The 21,959-nt window shown below is 39.2% G+C and overlaps 2 protein-coding genes across 2 annotated transcripts in view; both read left to right on the top strand.

Annotated features, from left to right (window-relative positions):
* Positions 1-9,961, top strand: part of RORA (RAR related orphan receptor A) — a 66,321-nt gene extending 56,360 nt beyond the window's left edge. Inside the window, exons 6-10 of the mRNA XM_084213717.1 lie at positions 48-180; positions 852-959; positions 2,331-2,441; positions 3,710-3,822; positions 4,980-9,961. Of these exons, the coding sequence (XP_084069843.1) occupies positions 48-180; positions 852-959; positions 2,331-2,441; positions 3,710-3,822; positions 4,980-5,144 (630 nt within the window). The 3' untranslated portion in view covers positions 5,145-9,961. The remainder of the gene's footprint in view (positions 1-47; positions 181-851; positions 960-2,330; positions 2,442-3,709; positions 3,823-4,979) is intronic.
* Positions 9,962-17,574: 7,613 nt separating this feature from the next.
* ANXA2 (annexin A2) overlaps positions 17,575-21,959 on the top strand; it is a 60,193-nt gene continuing 55,808 nt past the window's right edge. The window contains exons 1-3 of the mRNA XM_084213829.1: positions 17,575-17,624; positions 18,530-18,634; positions 21,105-21,372. Of these exons, the coding sequence (XP_084069955.1) occupies positions 17,596-17,624; positions 18,530-18,634; positions 21,105-21,372 (402 nt within the window). The 5' untranslated portion in view covers positions 17,575-17,595. The remainder of the gene's footprint in view (positions 17,625-18,529; positions 18,635-21,104; positions 21,373-21,959) is intronic.

The raw sequence follows: 21,959 nt of genomic DNA on the forward strand, positions 1-21,959 counted from the left end.
CCAAAGCTTGGTTAGTAATTTTTGAATTTCTCTTCTCTCTCAAACAGCAAAGGGAGGTAATGTGGCAGTTATGCGCAGTCAAAATAACAGAAGCTATACAGTATGTAGTGGAATTTGCCAAACGCATTGATGGCTTTATGGAACTGTGTCAAAATGATCAAATTGTGCTTTTAAAAGCAGGTATGTGGGTCAGCTTTGAGGTCTGCTTCTATTAGTTTTGCCCGAGGAAGGTGTTACATGTTGCATACAGTGGTTGCATACACATATATTCATATGCAGTACAATGATCATTTAAAATTAAATAATGGAAAACCTTGCAAATTTTCTGTCTTTGAAGTAACATCATCTTAGTTATTGTGGGGAGAAGGAGTTCAAGTCTATCTATTAAATTTTCATTATGGATAAAGGGAGCAATGAGTGTGTTAAGATGTAAAAATTTGATTTAAATTTTTTTTTTGATTGCTAATAGTGAATATTTCAAGATAAAAATCCAAATTGTTCTATGCAAGATATTGTAGGAGTAATTCAGGTTACAAATACTGGACCGAGTTGTTAAGGCTTGGTGAACACATATATAAATGAGCTGCTTTGGCTTCAGAGACTTCATTACTCTGAAAAAATGACTCAAGTTCATTACCATTAACTAAGTTGCTTTAGCAAAAACTTCTAAAGGGGTTTATGGGAGTTCTTGTAATTCTACCAGCAAACCAAACTATGCTCTGTTACACCACAGCAACTTACTACACTACTAAACTGACAATGAATGCAGAGCATTGTTATTAAATCCTCACTTGCTCTTTGCAACTGAAGGCTCTCCTTCGTTAGTCAAACATCCGTTGTTTCTGTTTTAGGGTCTTTAGAGGTTGTGTTCATCAGAATGTGCCGTGCCTTTGACTCCCAGAACAACACAGTCTACTTTGATGGCAAGTATGCTAGCCCAGAGGTTTTCAAGTCCTTAGGTAAGGAAATGTGAAGTGTCGTGTCTTAAAAAAAAAAAAAAAAAAAAAAAAAACCAGAATAAAAATAATAAGGTGGAAAAGCAAGGGAAAACAGCTGCTTTGAAAAATCAGTCTATAGTATTCAAATAAAAGAGTTCCGGAGCTCAAACTGCTATTTTGTAAGCTGTCATGCTGGCTTTGTTTGAGGCCAAGCTGATTTCAGGAGGTAAAACAGCTTAACTCTGTGCACTAAGGGACTGTTGGTGCTGAAGTTCAGCATTTTGATTAGGGTAGAGCAGTTTGGACTCACTTGTTGAGAAGAGAAGCCCAGATTCCATATCTCATGTAATGTTTCATATATCCTGTTGGAAAAGGCAGCAGATTTTAAGCTAGTTTGGGATATACTGACGTTACTGCTTTGAAGATGTCAGTGGTATTTTTAAATCTGCCAAGTCCGGTTATTTGCTGGTAAAATACTGGAAATCATTTTTTAAAATTAAACTACATACAATTTTAAAATTTTTTTTCCCATGTGTTTTTGCTAATTTTAAAAGGATGTATTCACTGGGTATAGATTTGGGCTGTAAGCCACTTGGGAGGCGGGGAAAGTACATCAGTGGAGAATGCCGGACAATTACTGAAGTATTCTCTGCCTTTCTAAATCACCTCAAGGTACAAGGTCAGAGCACAAACAGTTCTGGGTTCTAAGGAAATACAGCTTGGATGTGTTACCAGCTATATCCAGAAGTTTAGGCTGGGGAGGCTGAGGAAAGCCGTTGTCTCTCAGGTTGTGATGCTCTTCAGAGCAGGGCTCACTTTAAGGACTGTACCTGCATGTGTAACAGCAGCAGTAACCTGAATAACACCTGTGTGAGCAAGAGAATGGACGGAAGGAGACAGAGTTCCTCTTCTGCATGAACCATGTTCAGTCAGACCTTGGCTTCTCCCTTTGCTTCCTGCATGTCCCTTGTGTGCCTCTCTTGCCCCACTCTCTGTGCTCAATAATCTTAAAGTCAGAACTTCTTCAGTCCACACTGGCATGACAAAGTTCCATTTAGAACAGAAACAAAGGTAGAGCAATTTTGAGCTTGAAAGTAAATGGCTTGAGATTTATCCATATTTACCCCATGAGAAACCAGTGTAGAAAAGACACAGTGTGCAAAACTTTGAGAATCTTGGCTGCCAGGATGTGGGAGCTGGGAACTTGTGGGAGTGGGGTAATACCCTCAAGGATGAGTGAGATCTCACTGCCATCACTTCACACTCCTTAAGGAGAAGACCACCTTTGAAGTGTTTTACATCTATTTCTCATCTCCGTCAGAATAAATCAATACTCTGTAGCACTGAAGTAGTTTTAAACAATATAACAAGAGCTTACCTTCTTTTTGGCAGGTTGTGAAGACTTCATTAGCTTTGTGTTTGAATTTGGAAAAAGTTTATGTTCTATGCATCTGACAGAAGATGAGATAGCTTTGTTTTCTGCGTTTGTTTTAATGTCAGCAGGTAAGAGATGAAGATTTCCTCTAGATTTATTTGGTATGGGTTGTTTTTATTTTCAGGCCTTTTTAATGATAATGTTATGATTATCAGATGTTGTGGAAAAATCACCTTTTTGAGTGTCTCCTCACCAAATTTTTTATTTTAATAAACACATTAAAACTATGAATTTAGGAACCAATTTGTTAAATTGGAAATCCTAATCTAAGCCCATATTTTCCACATTTTCACCTTGCTGAGGACTCAGCTTCTTTGCAAAGGCTTAAATGTATTTGAGTGAGACTCGTGAGCCAGTCCTGGTGAGAGGCAGTTACTGAACTCCCATAGGGAGCTTTCCATGTGTGTGAGCTTACAGCTGTAGCACAACAGAAAATCTCCAGCAGTGCCATTTTAGTGTGACTGGGGACACTGAGAATTATGGTGCAAGACATCCAAGTCACCCCAAAAGTCAGCCTGGGTCTGCCATGCCTGTGGCTAAAATAATTTAATAATCACAGGTGAATGTGCACAGTGTGCTCCCAATCCTGGAAAGGCTTCTTAGGTCAGGTGGAACAAGGTACTGGGGCAAGAAGTCAGTTTGTGCCTGGCCTGACACCTGAGGAAGGAAACTGTGAGTTCAGACTGCAGCACAGTGGACTCAGGAGTGGTGATGGAAACTTCTATTAGGTGGATTTATTGAGTCTGTCATAAATATGTTCTCATGTTGTTGGCCTGACCGGAAGTGTGTTAGCCCTGTGTCTTAGCAAGATACAGAACCCTACAGCTCTGTCACACCAGGAATGTGGCACCTAATACTACTTTTCTGCCAGGAAGTTCAGCTGTTGTTTTTTTTTAAGTAGCTGAATCTTTGCATCTGATTTTTCTGTAAGTCACTGTAAGTTCTGTAAGTTCTGCTGGTGTTCTGTAAGATCTTAGCAAGAAGATCCTCTCGAATAGTTGTTCATTATATGATCTATTCATTTCCCAGTAAAATTTGCTAGCCTCATTTTGTAAAAACCCTGCATTTTACAGATTTTCTTAGCAAATGAATAATAATCTTACTCAGATGCATTGCATTCTCCTAAATAAGGGCTTTATAAAAGTAACTTTAAGTGCATGTAATAAATATATTTCAAAACCTGTTAGTTTTGAAACCCATTTTCTATATGAAAGTATATAACAATTGGAAGGAAGGTTGCAAACAGGAAAAAGGAATCTGTAACACACTTAGTACTTCCTGGTGCGCTGTGATCCATGTGTGCATTACTAGAAGTTTTAACTCCATTTATATTCAGATCGCTCATGGCTTCAGGAGAAAGTAAAAATTGAAAAACTCCAACAGAAGATCCAGCTAGCACTTCAGCACGTCCTACAGAAGAACCACCGAGAAGATGGAATTTTAACAAAGGTAAGGGACATCCTGTGCCATGTCACAGGACTGTGAGAGAGTGGCTTCATCTCAACGCTGCCCTGATTATGGGGTAAAAACTCATACACCGTTAATTTATTTATAAACCCAGAATTCTTTGTTCAAAATGTAGCTGCTCAGTTGAACCTCATTACTTAAACCTAGAAGAGGTGAAATGATGATGTTCTAGGGAACGAGGTTGATAATGGTCTGAAAGGGAGTATTTTTATGTGGAACTTCATGGAAAGCGATGAAGGTTTTTATGATAGCTCTCCTACACAACACTCCTGCCACACAGAATACTATTTCAGTGCTACAACATGCATGCCTTAGTATTTGTGGAATTGCTGCCTGCATGACAATTAAGTTGTTATAACATGGAACACACAAACTAAACTTGTTTTTCCAACTTCCATGAGAAGTTTCCCCACACAGCCTTTTTCTCAGTTCTGGTGTGATATTTACAAGAAGTAAATCTGAAGGACTGGGGAAATACAGGCACTTTACTTTTACCTTGCAGAAGTAGTTCCTTTTACACCTCTGCACAGCTAGAGCTTATGCTTTGTTTCACACCAGAGAATTACTTACAATAGAAGCAGGATGGTCCAGCACGGGCTCTGCAGATTTTCTTAACTTCAAATCCTAGCTCATGTAAATTTCTCGCAGTGTATGCTTTGGATACCTTTGTCAGAAGAAAAAGTCTTCCATATGCTTTGATACAAATACTTAGTAACTTCAGGGAGCACCCTCATGATATTTTTGAACTACATATTTTTTACCTTATTTGAATTAAGGTAAATAAGCCTAATATATTGCATTGCCCGTTCCCTCCATAATTTCACAGTGGGTTTAAAAGCAGTTGGGATTGCCTTCTTCCAAGAGGATAATTTAAGGAGTGAAGGTCCAGCCCTGAAATACTTGTTTTTCAATCCAGCAAGGAAACCTAATGCCACATTTTCCTAAGAACTTAAAAAAGATTATTTCAAAAATAGCTGTGAGTCCATTACTTAAATACTTCTAGCAAATATCCATGACTGTGCATCTGAAATGTCCTTGTTAAGTTAATAATTTGGTTTGGGAGAGCTTTAATCCTTACAGCAAGATTGGGAGGCCTGGTTCCATGTATGACCATATGACTTGTGTTCATTTTTTTACAGTTAATATGCAAAGTGTCTACTTTAAGAGCACTGTGTGGACGACATACAGAAAAGCTTATGGCATTTAAAGCAATATACCCAGACATTGTGCGACTTCATTTTCCTCCACTTTACAAGGAGTTGTTCACTTCAGAGTTTGAGCCAGCAATGCAAATTGATGGGTAAACGTATCACCTAAGCACTTCTAGAATGTCTGAAGTACAAACATTAAAACAAAAGAAAGGAAAAAAAAAGGAAAAAAAAAGAAAGAAAACCAAGACACTTTATATGGCCCTGCACAGACCTAGGGAGCCAACACACTGCACATCTCTTGGCGGTCGGGGTCAGGCGAAGGATGGGAAACAATGAAACAAAGTTGAACTTGTTTTTCTCATGCATATGATTTCCATTATGCCTACAAATATGGACCCTTTTTCTGTCTCAGCTTCTCAATCCTTGACCTCTGTTTACACAGACTGAGGGTACTAATGTCAGAAGGTTGTTTTCTCCTGTAGTTCACTGCCCAGACTTTTGACAGAACAATCAATTTGTTGGTCAGAACAGAGTCCACCTAGTAATCAGCGACTGGTGTGCATTGCAGAGATTTCAGCATCAGTTTGCACAACTTGCTCATTGTTTCATGAAGGACGATTTTTTTTCACCTACCACTGTTTGCCAGTAGACAGAACGGCATGAAAAGGGTCCATAGCAATAGCAACAATAGCATTATAATATATTACAGGGTAAATGGGCATGAAGACTATATATAGCAAAAGAGATATTGTTTATATATTGTTTTAATTAATATAAAATGTAGTTACTGGTATAGCTTTTCTTGTTGAATTGATAAGGCACTTTCATTTTGCACCTTTTTCTTTAAATTAAATGCTAGCGTGTTCATTGTTGTGTTGCATGTGCACCAGAAATTCAAGTTTAACTGAAAAAGGTTTGGCAGGTACTGGTACATTGGGAGGTATTTATGCTGCTGTTTTCCATGTTACTTTTAAAGAGAGGCTGGTCATATCCTGAAATGGTTAGAGATTTTTTTAAAGGGTTGAAAATAATGACCATTTTCTACATTAAAATAATCTTTTCAGAAGTTAAATTCAAAGGTACTTTTATTTTCAAGTCTTTCAAACTGGAATGTTTCAAAGTCAAAAGCCTCATTTTCAAAGATTCTGAGTTTCCACTGTCAGAGTTGAACTAATTAATTACAGATCATTTACAAATGAGTAACACAGCGTCTTTGAAAATCAGGCTATTAGTGTATTCCTGCCCACCATAAATCCAGGTTTGAAAGTATTTATTCAAGTCTGTATCTACAGTAAAAGTATGTGTGTATGACATGCTTGCGGAAAAGTAATTTTTACATGTGATATTACATACTTTTGTACTCCATATCGTAAACAATGCCTTCCAGTGCCAAACTGGAGCCTATCAAAATCCATAGATTTGTCTTCGGCTCCAGTGAGATGAGACACGCTGACCCCTGTTGTTCCAGCATCCAGCAGTTCAGTTTCAGGGAGCTGAGCAGAGAAGTCTGTTCTCCCCTTGTTTAAAAAGACGCACTTTAAAGTTCATCAGATGGGAACAAACTAAGAAAGGAAAGGCACACTGTTGCTAGAAAGCATTAGTTTGTACTCAGTACAAGCCTGGAAATCATTAGTATCAGAAACCTGCGTTCTGTAATTCTGACTCCTGTATCGCATAACCAGCCAATAAGCTGAATCTTGCAGTGTTATTAATTGCCATTCCCTTCAGCAAGAATTCTGTCTCTGAGCAAAGCTGGCAGTAAATGTAGTTCTGAAGGAAGCAGGTTCACATAAAGAACATTACAAACTCTGGCTGTTTGAGCCAGAGGTGTATATTTGGGTTGGGATGAGATGCAGATGCATAACTGGATGCCCTGTAGGCCATCACAAATGCAGTTTTGATGAAGGACCTAAGAAAAAGCTGGGAACATCAAAAAATTATAAGGAATGAGACAGAATGTGCCCTACTGCTTTAACTTCCAAGGGTAAACAATCTCTTACATAAGTTATACTTGTTGAGAAGTAACAAGTGAATAGAAGCACACCAAAGCCTAAGTATTTTAAAAAGGAGAGTCAGATCAGTGGGTTCTTATCAGCAAAATATGGGATTATTCTATGAATTGAACATGTTTCCTTTGGGGTCAAATAGAAACATTTAATCTATGACACTTATTAAAAATGTTCCAGTCTAGCACATCAGGGAAGGTTACAGCTATCACTCATCTCCAGGCTTTGAAAGGAGGGCGAGAGCAGAGCATCACCCTTCCTCCTCAGAGCAGTGTGCCCTGGAGTGTGGGAGGGGAACACCCGCAGAGCTGTGAGCACTGGGGTGGAGGCAGGAGAGGGCTTTTGGAGAAAGTCCATAGAGCTGTCTTTTTCCTGCTCCATCCTGCCTGCTCCTGAAGAAGTGGCTCACAGCCCAGCACATGCTCGCTCCACTCCCACTGAAACACTTGTCCTTGGATCATTGTTTACTTTATTGGAGTAACTGGCATGATATGGTACTTGCCTTCTAATGTGTATTCCAATTTTTGAAGCACCTCTTTAAACTAACAAATGTTTTCTGAATGTGACCAGCCTTAGGTGCTAGTCCTGTAAAGATCAACTAAACTTAATCTCAGTGTCAACTAATGAATAGTGAAGTAAGACCTTATTTTTTTAGAGAGTGAGATACACCTCCTACTTCTGACAATGTAGACTACCAGGCAAAATATTGGGGATTAGTTTTCAGTCACATCCTGTTCTTACCTTTTCATGATGAATATTAGTGCTTTACCAGGTATCTAGGCGCCAGTGGTTTTGTTTGGATTCTGTTTAGCATATTTACATTCATAAATCATTGACAATATAAGTCTTGGAGCATTTAACAATAAAATATGTAACAATAAAAAGGTTTCAAGTAGGGCCTTAGCTGAGACTGATCTTCCAGGCCAGAAAGTACTGTTGTTTTTGTTTGTGGGAGCTCATGTGTACTGGGACCTTGTTAAATCAGGCTGAACATACACACCCCAAGTAATTCTGCTTTCCTGGTCACAGTTAACAGCCACGTGGCAATAGAGTATAATTTTTGGGTTGCCCTTCATGGAGAGGGGAAAAACAGCAGACACACCTGTTGCAAAGGGGGTTTTTATGCAAGGGGACTCAGAATAACACCAGAGTGGCTGGTCAGAGATGGCCATGTAAAATCACAGCACAGCAGAGGAAATGCCCTCTCCAAAACCCCTGGGACTGTGGCCTGCTATCAGATGATCAACCAGTTAAAAACCACTGGAGGTCAATGGATATTCACATGAGTATTTTCATCATCTGCCCAGTTCACTACAAATAAAAACACTAGGATAGCTGAACACAGTATTTTAGATGACCTAGTCCTTAGAGTCTGCAAAGATATTTTCCTTGGGAGTTATATCTATCCCTGGGGATGTTTTCTGGCTTTCTAGGAAGAGCTACTAGACTACACTGTCATATGAACCACCCTAATACATGTCATCACCTCCAGCATTGTTTGATGTATGGAATTAGGTAAAAAGGGAGGCTGTTTTTAAGTTTGGTTGTTCTTTATTAGCTTATCTTAGTATGAATACCAAGATATCTGTCTATGTGCACCTGTGTGTGTGTGAGAGAGTTCATTGTGTGCGCACATGAGTGTATGTGTGGGACGTGTGAGCGGCTGCTTCTAGGCTGTTAAGTGTCAATGGAATAAAGAAAATGTATTCAAAATACTTAAGTCAAAAATAGAAGGTGGTAAAAAGATTTATTCTATACAAAGCCTTGTCTGGACCACTTTAGAGAGACTTCTATTTTTTTAACCCTTCTATAAATGTTTGATGGCACTTGAAATATTCCTGCAATAAAATGTGATTTGTGTAAACATTAAAAAAAAAAGATTTTGTAATGTGAAACAATGAAAGAAAGTAATGTAATTTTTCTAAAAAACAAAAAAAAAACCACAAACGAACGAACTTTGTATTATTTTCTTGATGGAATTTGTCTATTTGTCTTTGGAAAAACTTTTTATTTCATTGAATGTGCCATAGTAGAGGTGCGTTTTTCTTTTTCTTTCTTGTTTTTTATTTTTACATTTTAGATTAAAGGAATAGCTGTGTTCCGACATTCCAAAATGCAAGATGACATAGCAGTCATGATTAAAAGGTTTGATTAGTAAGCTTCAATCATTGTTGCTTTTTTTGCACATGTTCTTCATTCCTCTACAGTGCAATATGTACATAGAGCACTTGCGGGTGTAACCTTGATCCCTCAGGGAAAAATACATATTTGTACAGGATTTTTCTTTTTTTTGCCTTTTTTCTTTTCTTTCCTTTTTTTCTTTTTTTTCTCTTTTTTTTTTTTTTTTTTTTGCTAAGGAATGTCGATTGAATCACTTGTCTGTTGTTGAGGGGCAGCCAGATAATAATCCTAAACCACTGTCACAAAACATTGATTGTTTAAATTTTGTGCCCTTTTATTATTTAAAAAAGAAAAATAAAAGTTATTTTCTGACAGTTCTTTGTGCTGATTGGTGAAAAAAAGGGTAAATAGATTAAGCACCTTATGATTGACTTAACTGTGAATGACAATCCATCTCGTTATCAACAAGAGAAGCCCTATGATTTTGGAGCTGGGGTTAGAAGTCAGAAACTAATGTGCTCAGGGATCTTCTAAAACTCTTCAACAGGGTGGCCAGTACTGCTGGTGGAACAAATTACTTTTTAAAAAATATGCTAGTATTTCTTCCCTTCCCCCTGCCCCCAGGCACAAGAGAACTGGATTTTTTTTTAACTAAATGCTCTATGCGTGCCTCATTCTCTTGCTCATTCTTGCGGTAGAGCTGCTTTTTGGTTGGTATTGTGCTCAAAACAGAAGTACTCCAAATAGTGCAAAGATTTTACAATTATATTTTAGAAAATAAATGCTGATCCACTAAATAAATGATTGAAATTAATTTCAATACCCTCTGAACATTTTTATAACGATAGGACTACTTTTCCAACTGAAATTCAGTGTTCTGCAATAGAAAGTTGCTTTTTAGTATTTAAATTATTGTCAGAGAAAATGAATCCATTTGTGAGAATACAGTAAGAATGAAAAGGTCATGGTTAGGTTTCATCAGTGAAGTCACATAGAAAGGAACACAGATCTGCAGGCATTCAAGAACAACACTTCAAATGTTTTCTGTCATTGCTGCAGATGTTTCATGGTAAAGCCAAAACCTGACTGGAAAGAAACACTGTGGCTGAAGAAATTTTCCTATCTAGTACATCAAATACAGCAATTCCAAGTGATTTTACAATGGCACCAAAACCCAACAATGTTCAGAAGTCTCCCAGTGCCAAACTATAGGATGCTTGAAGCCTGTCCCAATTAGCTTTGTTTTATGGCTTCACATTTTTTTGAAAATGCAAGTAGAAAAACAAGTAAACAGCTGAACAAAATGAGCAAGACTTTAGCACCTTGGTTACATTGGAGAGTGAATTTGATTTCTCCATCCAATGTGTCTGCTTGGAGAAAGCCCCACTTCTCTGGTATTTTTGAGGTTTTTTTCACAGGTATACAGCTACCAGTTGGTTACTTGAGATTGCTTAATAAATAGGGAGAGCATACTTACAGTTTCACAAACTGACAGCTGAGTTTAGCTTGGAATGGCTTTCCAAGGCAGACAAGCACTTAGCAAGTGTGATCAGTTGGTGTTCCGGCATCTTCAGCAGAAGAGAATTCCTACTGCTGATTGACAGTGGATTCTATTCATTATGTACTTGCACATCAATGAAACACTTAGAATGGACAACCTATAAGATGTTTTAACTGTGTAGTGGGATGATCCAAGCATTACAGTATCTTTTTTTGGATTGGCATAGACAATCCCCAGTCTGTACTTGATGAACAAAACAAGTTACACAGTGTAAGCTGTGCAAATGGCATGTATTTTTTTCCCTAGACATTCTTAAACTCCTCAATATAGACAAACCTATTAATATAAATGCCAGAAACAGCACTTACTACACAATATCCAAAAATAATAGGCAATTTTCTCTTGAGTATGGAATTCTACCTGTGCTAGCTGATTCAGATTGCACAGAACATCTTTATTTTCCCTAGCTGGAGAAACATAACTATTAGAATTATTTTTTAATTATTAATACTAATATTTATCACTTTTAAAGTTACATGCATTAATATATTTGAATATTAGCCTCTTACTTTCTTTTTGTTTAAGTATTTCTGTCAGTTAATCATTTGGTGGAAATGAGGGCAAATGCATACAGATACCAAATACAACAACAACAAAAAGAAAAGTTTTAAAATGTAAATGAGTATTTATTTTAAAATCCTTGCAGTATGTGCTTTAATTCTAGTACTGTGATAATGGCTTGCTACATAATGCTAAGTCTCTCGACTTGAGGAGAAAAATACGTAACATAATATACAGTCTTTCTCTGGAACTTTATTCAGGTACTAAATAGAATTTTAACATCTAAACAGAAGCTGTATTCTACCTTTTCCATCTATAATGTTGCTGTTTGTCCTTTTTTTTTTTTTTTGCCTTTATCATTGGTAGAATATAGCAATAACTTTATAGCAATAAGTAGGCTATCCAAATAAGAAACAAAACATGATAAAGGCTTCAGATCAATACTCATAGGCTCACTTCTTCTGCCACAATATTCACTTGTATGTCTTCCCTCATAATCTTATTACTTCTTCAAGCTGAACTTCACAATCAAGTTGTTCAACTTGATGTGTGACATCACCCTTTGTTAACATCTGCATGTTTTCAGTGTTCACATGTCCTATGTATACTTGTGTTCCTATGTTAGTGTTTCTCAAGGTTTCTGAAAGCACAATCTCTATGAGCTATATTTCTGCACAGGGCTCTCTGTGTTGGAATTGACTTAGGTTTCCTGGGGCAGGGAGTGTGAATCAGCTGGAATGATTGGCAGCATTTCCTAACTGAAGGACCCAAGATGCTGCAGGTACTTGGGAACTCTCCGGCCGCTGCAAAGTGCAGTCCCCAGCCGGCCCTTGCAGCTCCTCCAGGCCGTGGGGCTGAGCTGCAGCTCCCGAGTTCCCCGCCCAGCGCGCTCCTGTAGCCAGCACAAGCACGTGCTCTGCGCTGCGGAACCTGCACTTCACAAAGAACCGAGCTGGCTGTGCCTGGCAAGGTGCTTTGATCATGATCTAAACACTTGGGCATCATTCAAACAATCAGTTGTGACTTTCGGTTTGAGAAACACTACCCTGAATTACCCCACAAAGTCTTAATGTAGATGCACAGACTTTACAGGAACTTGCGATCTGTAATGCTATCTATATCTAATGCAGAGAATTCATAAGCAATACAGTGAATTTTATTTCACAAAAAAGGCATACGTACTGTACACCTTTTTAAATCCAAAATGTTCCTCATTTCTACATTGATTTAGAAACAAGTTACAGAACAGTGGTCACTCTTTGAAGTATTAGGACATTAACTGGCTGCTTCTTTATATGTAACTGTATTGTCTGCCTGCTCCTTTTCTGGAGATGTGTTTTTGTATTGGATGTTTGGGCCAATGGGAGGCTTCAAGCTACAATGTATTTTCCCAGATTAAATATATTTAACATATGACAAACCCCAGACAAGGCTTTTTAAAATGTATAAAGAACTGCAGTGTTAGGTGGTTTATTTGCAAACTGTTTTCAATGTTGTCCATTTTTATGGCACCTTTAACAATATTCTTGTTTCCAAAGTACAAAAAAAAAAGGTTAAAAATATTCTAGCCATAACTGAATGTCAAGCAATAAAACAAATGACTTTTTGTGCATAGATTTAAAAGAAATACAAGTTTTAGACATCTGCATGTAAATGCAAATCTCTTGTTTACTGCTTTCTTAAACTTGAGCAACTGATTCCTTATTTTACTACTAATTTAAGGACTTGTAATGGCCTGTAAACATTTTATCTTGCTCTATTCTTTCAACTCTAACTTTGTCTCTGCTTTGGAGTCATAATATTTAATGTTGTTCTGCTCACCTCTATACAGTTAACTTTTTGCTTTCATTCTGTATAGATAAAATTATACTATAAACAGCCTACACAGTGCAAATATTTATCTGTTTATCAAATACCACATTATGCTGTATAATATCTGTTTTACTATATAATCTATTTTAGACATAGCTGTTTAGAACTAGAGTGTGCTATTTTTGTGTTTTTCTGATGTGTGGTGCTAGATAAGTTACTTTTGTGAACAAAAACAAACAAACCCCTTTTATTCCTAGACAATACCACCTTTGGGTCTTGTTAATTTCACTGAGTATAACTATATATAAATATATATATTTGTGTATATATATATATACACCAACATATGCCCAACAAGTACCTGTATCAGAGTACAAGATTTGGGACATGGTTTTCTCTTTAAATGCATAGTGTCATTATATAAATTATTCTATAGTATATTTAATAAGGAGAAAATTACTTCACCGGTACAGATACTTGATATCAAATGTAGAATTTTTTTCTACATTATTAACATTATTAATTATTAATGTTATTAAAATTGTTCTGTCCAGCTTGTTATCCTTTTGGTTACTAAAAGAGTCTGCTTGTATTGTATTCAAAATAAGAAAAACATCTAATCTGCCAGTATAAAATAATTACAATATGCTGTCTGTCTGAAAGGGAGGTAGTTATTTGGCTTGTTGGGAGAATTCTATCCTGTTGTTGCATTGGAAATGTATAGATGTTATTCTGCTGGGTGCCTTCCTCCCTCCTCACTTTAAATAGGATCTGTACACGCTCAGACTGCGGATGTTACTGGGCCATGCCTACACACTTAACTCCAGTTACTGTAAATAGGAATGTTCTGTAAATCTGCCGTGATGGATGGCTAAATTCAGTCCCTGGATATGCTTTATACACCATGCATACATATCCAAGGACAGCCAGTAGCAACTAAAGTTAATTAAGAAGTGGAATTTGCAACGTTTTGTCAGGTATGGGGGTTTTGTTTTTATTTTTTCATGTATACCTTAATTTACGTAGTCATGTACCCTTCAAAATATTCCTGTCCCCCGTTCCTTTCATTCTAGATATTGTTTTCATGTTCATTCTTAAAAGCTGATGGATATCAAATATCTAACTAAGGAGGTAATTAACCTTTTAAATATTTATTAGAATTTTTCTGTAATATTACTGAATTTATAAGATCTTTAGCAAAGATTTTTGAGCAATTTATTAATAACAATGTTTCTGTTTACTGCACTTTTTGATAATAGAAGGTAGTGAATTTTAAAGCCATGGTTCTTGGCTTCCATGCACTGCTTTTATACCCTCAATCCAAGGAATATATATATATAAATAATTTTTTTTAAACAGCAAACATACTGTTGACCTAAAAACAAAAACAAACTTTACTGCACCATGGGTATATTTTCATAAGTGGAATGTTTAACTGCAAACACTATCAGGACAATTATAAAAACCTCTTGAAGCTACAATCTTATTTAAATATAAGCCATGACAATTTTGTTTTCCCTTCTTGATTTAAGTCACCTTTTGATATTTTCAAAGAGAGAAGGACTCACTCTTAAATTTTTATGTACCAACCTATAGGCAATGCCAGGAACACATTCTCCCTGTTGTTTTAATAGTTTGATATATTTATGCAAAACCATTTGGTTAACATTTATCCTCCCTCTTTACTAAATGCTCGACATACCAACGCCAGAATAAATGCTGATTACAAATATACATCAGATTGAAGATTAAGCACACAGACTTAAAAACCTCGTTGAGTGATATGCTCAAATTTCTGTAAATACACACAAGTTTAATGCAATTATACTGTACATGTAAATATGTGCTGTCTGTTATGTGTACAGTATGTATAAATTCCTTTTCTAGCCACAATAAAATGTAAGCCATCAAGAGGATGTGGTATTGTACTAAACCTTTGCTAATGATCTTTACCCAATCACTTCACTTGTCCCTTCCATAGACCTTTCCAACTCACTCTTACGATAGCCTGCTTATATTCAAGTTTGTTATTTTACTCGGTCCCGAAAAAAGTATTTTGATTCATTTTGTAAATATGACTGTAAAAATAAGAGATTTAATGTTGTCTTTTAAATACTCCAATTTTCATTCTAATATGAATGTTGTTATATTGTACTTAGAAACCGTACCTTTAATATTACATTACCTTTATTAAGTGCATTGAACACATCGATTTTAGATGTGCTTTATGTACTCTTATCCTGTAATAAAACTTCAGCTTCTAATGGAAAAAATCTGTCTTAATTTTTTGTCAGTCGCATCTTCCTTGGTTTTGTGAATTACAGGTCATTAGGTTTATTCCTTAAGGAATGCACTGATAGAAAATCAGACTACACATATGTTAGAGCTGTTTTAGCATGTACATCATGTTTTGTCAGCAGCAGGGAAACAAGATGACCCCCAAACACCTTTTAAGCTCCCTTTTTGGCCAACAAGTGCTCTAAACCTTTTCAGAATGAACGGGGATTAATGTACCTTCCCTCTATTTGAATGTGTCTTGTTGGAAATCACAATTCACTACATCAAGTGCAAAATACAAGAAATTCGGCACAAAACCCTCCCAGTGAGCACTCCCAGCAGAAATACTGCTTTAGGTCAGATCTAAATGAGGATTTGGGTATCAAAATTTGGGTATCAAAGTTTTAATATAATTTAGGCACCAAGAGTCAAAAGTGCCGCTCCCCTCTGCTGTGCTAACTTTGGGAATACCTGAATGTGTCAGCAGCATGCTTGGTCTTAAGACTTCAGGCATGTGAAATTCTCCTTCTGCACCTACTCAGAAATGCCTCAGTCTTGACAGAGCTTTTAACAGCTCAGTATTTATATGTCTGACCATGATCCAGAAATAGATTCCAGCATTCATCTTTGAAGCACTGTATCTGGAAGCAGCCTTCACCTACAGATAACTCTACAAAAAAAGTAGTGTAAGTGATAACTCCTACAACAGGAGCACTAGGCAGTACCATGTGTTCTCCAGCAGCTCCGTGTCTACAGCAGTCAAGACACTGAAAACACAGATTTAATTTTCTTATCCTCAGGCCATGATCCTGCCCAGTCTTCCCAGTCACGGGAGAGTTCCTAACCACCAACATACAGGTTAGGGAACAGCTTTATAAAGAACTGTATAGTTCTATCTAAAACACAGGAATTTTTCTGAAGTGAGACAAACTGAGGACTCCCTCCTGTGCCTGCCCATAAGGAAACCATAAGGAAAGCTAAACTGTACCTTAGGAGGTGGTGGGTTTGACCTCTGATTATTTCACACAACCACAGAACTGCTGAGGGTGACAGGGACTTCTGAGGCCCCAGGCAGTGTCTCCTTGAGCTGGTTGCCCAGGACGACACCTAGCTTTTGAGTATTTCCAGGGATGGTGACCCCAAAACCTCCCTAGGCAACCTGTGCTACTGTTTCATCACCCTCACAGTGGAAACCTGTTTCCTGATGTTCATGTTTGTGTCATGGAAGTACAAAGATCATCAGTAGGAAGTTGCACTATTTTATAAAAAAAATTAAAAAAATAAAAAAACAAAACCAAACAATCAGATACTGCAGGTTTTAGAGAGATGCAGCCTGAAGCAGGATTTAAGCTGCCACATTCACCAAGATAAACAGTTCTCATAATTCAGCTATAGAACTGTTGCCATACCTGGGTTGGGAACTAACATCACTCCTTACCAGGGGGTAATTCCATGGGCTGCACTCTGGGTGTCTCTCCAGTGGGATAGAAAACCTTTCTGCTTCTCTAAGATAAACAAATCAAGAGAGCAGAATTAAAATCACTGTCCTTAAGACTGATCTGCAAGCAAGCTGAAGACCCCCTTGTTTGGTGGGTTTGGAAATAATTCTGAATCATCTCGGGGTTTTCCTGTATTTGTGTAGTAGTGCTCCATTTTAATCACAGGACACCAGGCACACACTCTGCCCTCATCATTTTCCCGTCTTTAGAGCAGTGACCGACATCACCTTTTCTTGTAATACCACAAGGATTATAGTTTTCATCACCCAGACCTATGGGTTCTAAGAATACCCGAATTCCACATTTTACCACAGTAGGAAGCCTGCACATCAGTTAAAAAAGATTTTGCGGCTCTGCTCACGAGAAGTGAGCCAGGGAAACTGAACGCCTAAGAGAGGAGGGAAGCTGCTGAGGCAGCCTCCTCCATGGGCACCCCTGCGCTTCTGCGCCTCCAACCCCTCAGCGACAGGCAGGCCCCCACCTCTGCACACCCGGAGCGGGAGGAGCCACCCGGGACACCCACCCTCTGCCCGGGGCCCCACCTCTGAAACGCCCGGGAAGGGGCGGGATGTGCCGCCCGAGACACCCACCTCCTGCCCAGGCTCCGCCTGCGAGCACGGAGCAAATCTCCCAGCAAAGTTGGGCTGCGCGCCACCATTCGCCCCGCCTGCCACAAAATGGCGGCCGCACTCTGAGGCGCTGCTCGAGCCCGTTTTCCTATTGGTTGGCCCTGACCACCTGACGCATGCGCCGGGCGCTGATTGGCCAGAGTACTGAGGCGGTGAGAGGAAGAACCGCGACGTTGCTGCCCTGAGGGCTTTGCCAAGATGGCGGCCGCGGGGCCGCCGCTGACATGGTGAGCGTGTCTCTCTCTGCCCTTGAGCGGCCTAGCCGGGCGCGCCTGAGGCCTGGGCGATGGCCACAGCTCCGCGCTGCCCCGCCGGGAGCAGAACGCACCGCGGGGCGGGCTCGGTTCCCGCCCCGCCGGACGCCGCTCCGAGGGCGCGTGCGCCATTTCCTGTCACTCCCGCGATGGGAGCGGGAGGAGCGCGAAGGGTCCCGGGGGCAGCGCCGGGCGCAGAGTCCGGGCGGGCTCCGCCTCAGGGGCTGTGAGGTCCCGTACACCCCCGGCGGGGATCCTGGGCAGGGACTTTGTTCGTGTTTGTAATACGGAAAGCTCTGCCAATACGTAATTCGGCTCCTTAACCCTAGAGAGGCGAGGTTTGTTGGGATTTTAGTTTGTGAGGTAAAACGTAAAACAAAATCCTTGCTCGCACCTTTCCCAGTAGTTAGGGAGGTTGGGATTGTATAAGCCCTGTTCACTTAAAAGGCTATATTAGAAAAAATAAAAAGGCAATATAGAGTATCAGATCAGTGTAGAAGACAAGAACAAATCTTTTCTGAAAAGTTAAAACTGATGTATTTTTCTCAAAAGTTCCAGCGATTTCAACCCAGGGTTTGGTTTTGATTCATAAACCTGTGCAAGTGTGAAACTCTAATCAGAATTTCACCGTACCTAGAATTGATGTCTTGTAATAATGAAATTCTTTTGTACTGTGCAAAATATTTATTTTACTCTCGAAAAAACACAAGGCATTAGTACAAACATAAGTTCCATAAAAAGGAAATCTGGAACCGCTGTGTAGGTGGCCTCTCTTTTTTTCATATAAACTAATTCTTGTTTTTGTTTCTCAGGTGCAGATGTGCCCTTAAATTTTTGGGGTTTTGCTATGTATTTATTTTTAAATTTTCTTTTTTTAGGGATATTCCACCAAAAAATGGCCAAGAAGTATTTTTCTCCCATGAACTTTATGAGAAACATTCCTTGGCTCTGAGCCTCTCTGAACTCTGGCATTTATCAAACAGGTATATTATTTTATGGTTTTGTGCTCTTTGTTACCATGCCATAAATACATCCCCATACTGTTTTGGGGAAAGCTGCCTGTTGTTTGGCACACAAGGATTTGTTACAGCTGTTGGCCTGTGCTTTGTCTGTGGGGAAACCTCAGAAAGCAGGAGTCCAGGTTGAGTGCTTTGCTCTGGGAAATGAAGCTCTATGACACAGGTGGTTCAGGTAGTGTTGTTTTTGCACTTTTGGTGTCATTTTCATATTTTCTTAGGTTGAGGAAGTAGAATAACATTGATTTCACATACTGAGAAGTGTGGCTCATGCTGCTGGATCTCAGCGTTTGGAGGACTGTATTTAGACTCTTGGTTTCAGAAGTTATTAAGCTGATAAGGGGGGTGAACGTGCTCCCTGGTGCATGAACCTGGGAGGAATGTGGGTGGGAAACCAGCTAAGTGGGGAGTTCAGCATGTGGGGAAATAGTTTGTTCAAAAGGGGAATGGCTTTTTATGTGTTTTTATGAACTGACAATTGGAGGGGGCTGCCTGTTACATCCCATGGCTTCATCCCACATCTTTAGCTAGAGAAGCTGTTCTGATTCATAGCTATGGGTGCAACTTTCCTTGTATTGGCAAGATACAAGCACAGCCCCACAGCTGTTACTGGTACATACTGCTGGGGGATTCTTCCTCCAGAAGAGTTTCTGGAGTGGACAGTCAGGAGTGGGGATTGTGGCCAGCTGTGTGTGGTTTGAGTGGGTTTACAGCCAGAAGAGGCCAAAGTGGTTGCACCTGGTAAAAATCAGAAATGGATGGAGCTGGGTTGTGTGACCAGAGTCAAGAGGAAGAGAAATTACACCTGTTGAAGCAAGTGTGAAAGTAAAAGCTGGAGGAAATGTGCTAATTTTGGGCAGTTTCTCATGGATATTTACAAAAGTGTATTTTCTCTTGGTGCAGAAGCAGTGAAAGCGGGTTGCCGATAAAATGCAGGGGAAAAATTTAAGCCGTCAGCTCAAATAAAGTATAATGCTGTAAATATGGCCAGAAAAGCTCTGTCAGATTATTTTGGTTTGCACCCCAATGAAGACTGTGACAGCAGTGCATAGTGAAATGATCTTGATGTGCTGCCATTTCATTCAGTGCTGAATATAGCCAATTTAAGCTGCTAGAATTTCTTGATGTTCTTACACTGGCATATCTGAGTCAGCATCTTGTTGCTGCTACAGCTTAATTAAATTTGCCAGTTTGTGCCACAAGGATGGACATATTCTCATATTTAGAGAGACAGCTGTGAAGTGTTATTAAGAACTGTGGATGTGATACTGCTGGGTTTGAATGACACTTGAGATGTTTTTTACTGCCGAAATAATATCTTAAAAATATGCTTTTTCCAAGATCAGCAGTTAATATTCATTTTGTTAGCCTTAAATATTCTCCTCTCTTAACTACAATTATTTTAAATAGACCAGGGCTAGGCTGGTTGGCCTTTGTTTGCTGGAGCTGCTTTAAGAACAAGCTTTATGTTACTTTTTTATTGTTGTTAAAACATCCATGCCCCTTGCCCTACCCTACTGTTATTTTTGGTGACTGATTCCAGCATTGTTTAGAGTAGAAAATTAAATGCTTGATTTGTGTACTCTGTAAGAATTCCTTCATTGAAAACTGAAATTTTTATTGTTACAATGAAGTAATTTTGATATCCTTCTTCTGCAATGAAGGAAAGGCTTCTTCTAGTTAAATCTTTCTCCTTTGCTATCAGAACTGACTGATAAGTCTGACCTTTCTGACTGCAGGTTCTGAACAGTGGCCACCAGTGAGTGATGAAATGTGGAGGTTCTTTATCCTTTCATTAATAATGTGTGTTTCCAGGACAAAGAATGTGTTTCATATTTAGTTTGTTAACACCATTTTGGTTTTTTTAAAAAAACAGAATTGTAGGGGGATAGAATATAAGAAAATGAAGATCGTGTAGAAAGTAATCTTACCCCTAAGGAGTTGCAGCTGGGGCAATTATCAAAGATCAGGAACAGGCCCGACTTTAACAGGCCACAGCTGTAAGCAATGAGAAGAGGAGTGCTATAAAAGAGTGGGGTGGCTGGTTGAGAGGGGAACTGCAGTCAGTTGGCTGCTTTGGGAAGAGAAAAGAGTCAGTGCTCTGAGGAGCTGCCCACAAGAAACACCAAGAAGGTGTGAAACTTTTGTGATAAGGAGACAACAGTATGGAACCCCTGCGGTAAGATGATAACAGAAAACCCTACGTTTTTGTTTGTTTGTTTTTAAACCAGTTGCAGACCTGCTGCTGGCACTAAGGGTTAGTCTGATTGTACAGGTGAAGTTTTAGAGTAAGAACAGTCTGCTGGCACAGGTGGGAATTGGAATAGCAGTGTCTCTCAGAGCAGTTCAGGCTTGCACAGCTGCCTTTGTTGTTTCTGATTAATATTAGTATTTATGTGAAAGCTGCAAATTGGTTAACTTCTTACTTTTTTTTCAGAGAGGCAAAGAAAAATGCAGAGGCATTGGCAAACTCTTCAGCAGACAGGCAGGCTTGTGGCATGCAGGCTGCAGAGTCACCTGAGGTGGAGGCTAAAGGCCCAGCTGATGACCATCCTCTCCCAGAACCCAGACTCCCCTATCCATTTACCTCTTGTTTGACTGAGAAGGAGCAGAAGACATACTTGTATCTGATGAGGAAGTTCTCAGAAAAAAGAAACCATTTCCAAGTTAATGAAGCAAGTCAAAGGGAATTTTTCACGTACATGGTAGGATATGAACATATGACCATCACAGAGGGAGTCGTACAATTTTTTTTCTTACAAAGAATAAAGGAAAGGGGGAAAACTTGTTTTGAGTTCAATTTGTCATAGAATTCATAGTATTATGAAAGGTAATAAAGGTTTGAAGTCCTCAGGATAAGTTTTTTAATAGAAATTGAAAGTGTATTTGGTAATTTTGTTGAAATTGGGCTTTTATGGCTTTTTTTTTTTAAAGTGATCTGAATAACTGAGGATAAGTGTAGATCTTTGATAACGGTCCAAACAGCCCCCCAGTCCCCAAAAAACCCCTTTCTTTCTGTGGAGGAAGTTGAGTTGTCCTTGCTGGGATTTTAGCATTTCATAGTGGCTGTAGCAGTCTTAGGTGCTGCTAGGCTGTGGATACCCTTTGATGTGATCTTTGCCAGCTGTGGGAGCTGTGTTCACAGGCAGGGGAGGGCCCTGTGTGCTGCCCTGCTGTGCTCACCCGAGCAAAGGCTGAGTGCCCTGTGCTGCTGAGCCTCTGGGAGCAGTGTTCAGAGGCAGGGGAGGGCCCTGTGTGCTGCCCTGTGCTGCTGAGCCTCTGGGAGCTGTGT

Source organism: Fringilla coelebs (genome assembly GCF_963513975.1).
Source record: "Fringilla coelebs genome assembly, chromosome: 12".
NCBI lineage: Eukaryota > Metazoa > Chordata > Aves > Passeriformes > Fringillidae > Fringilla > Fringilla coelebs.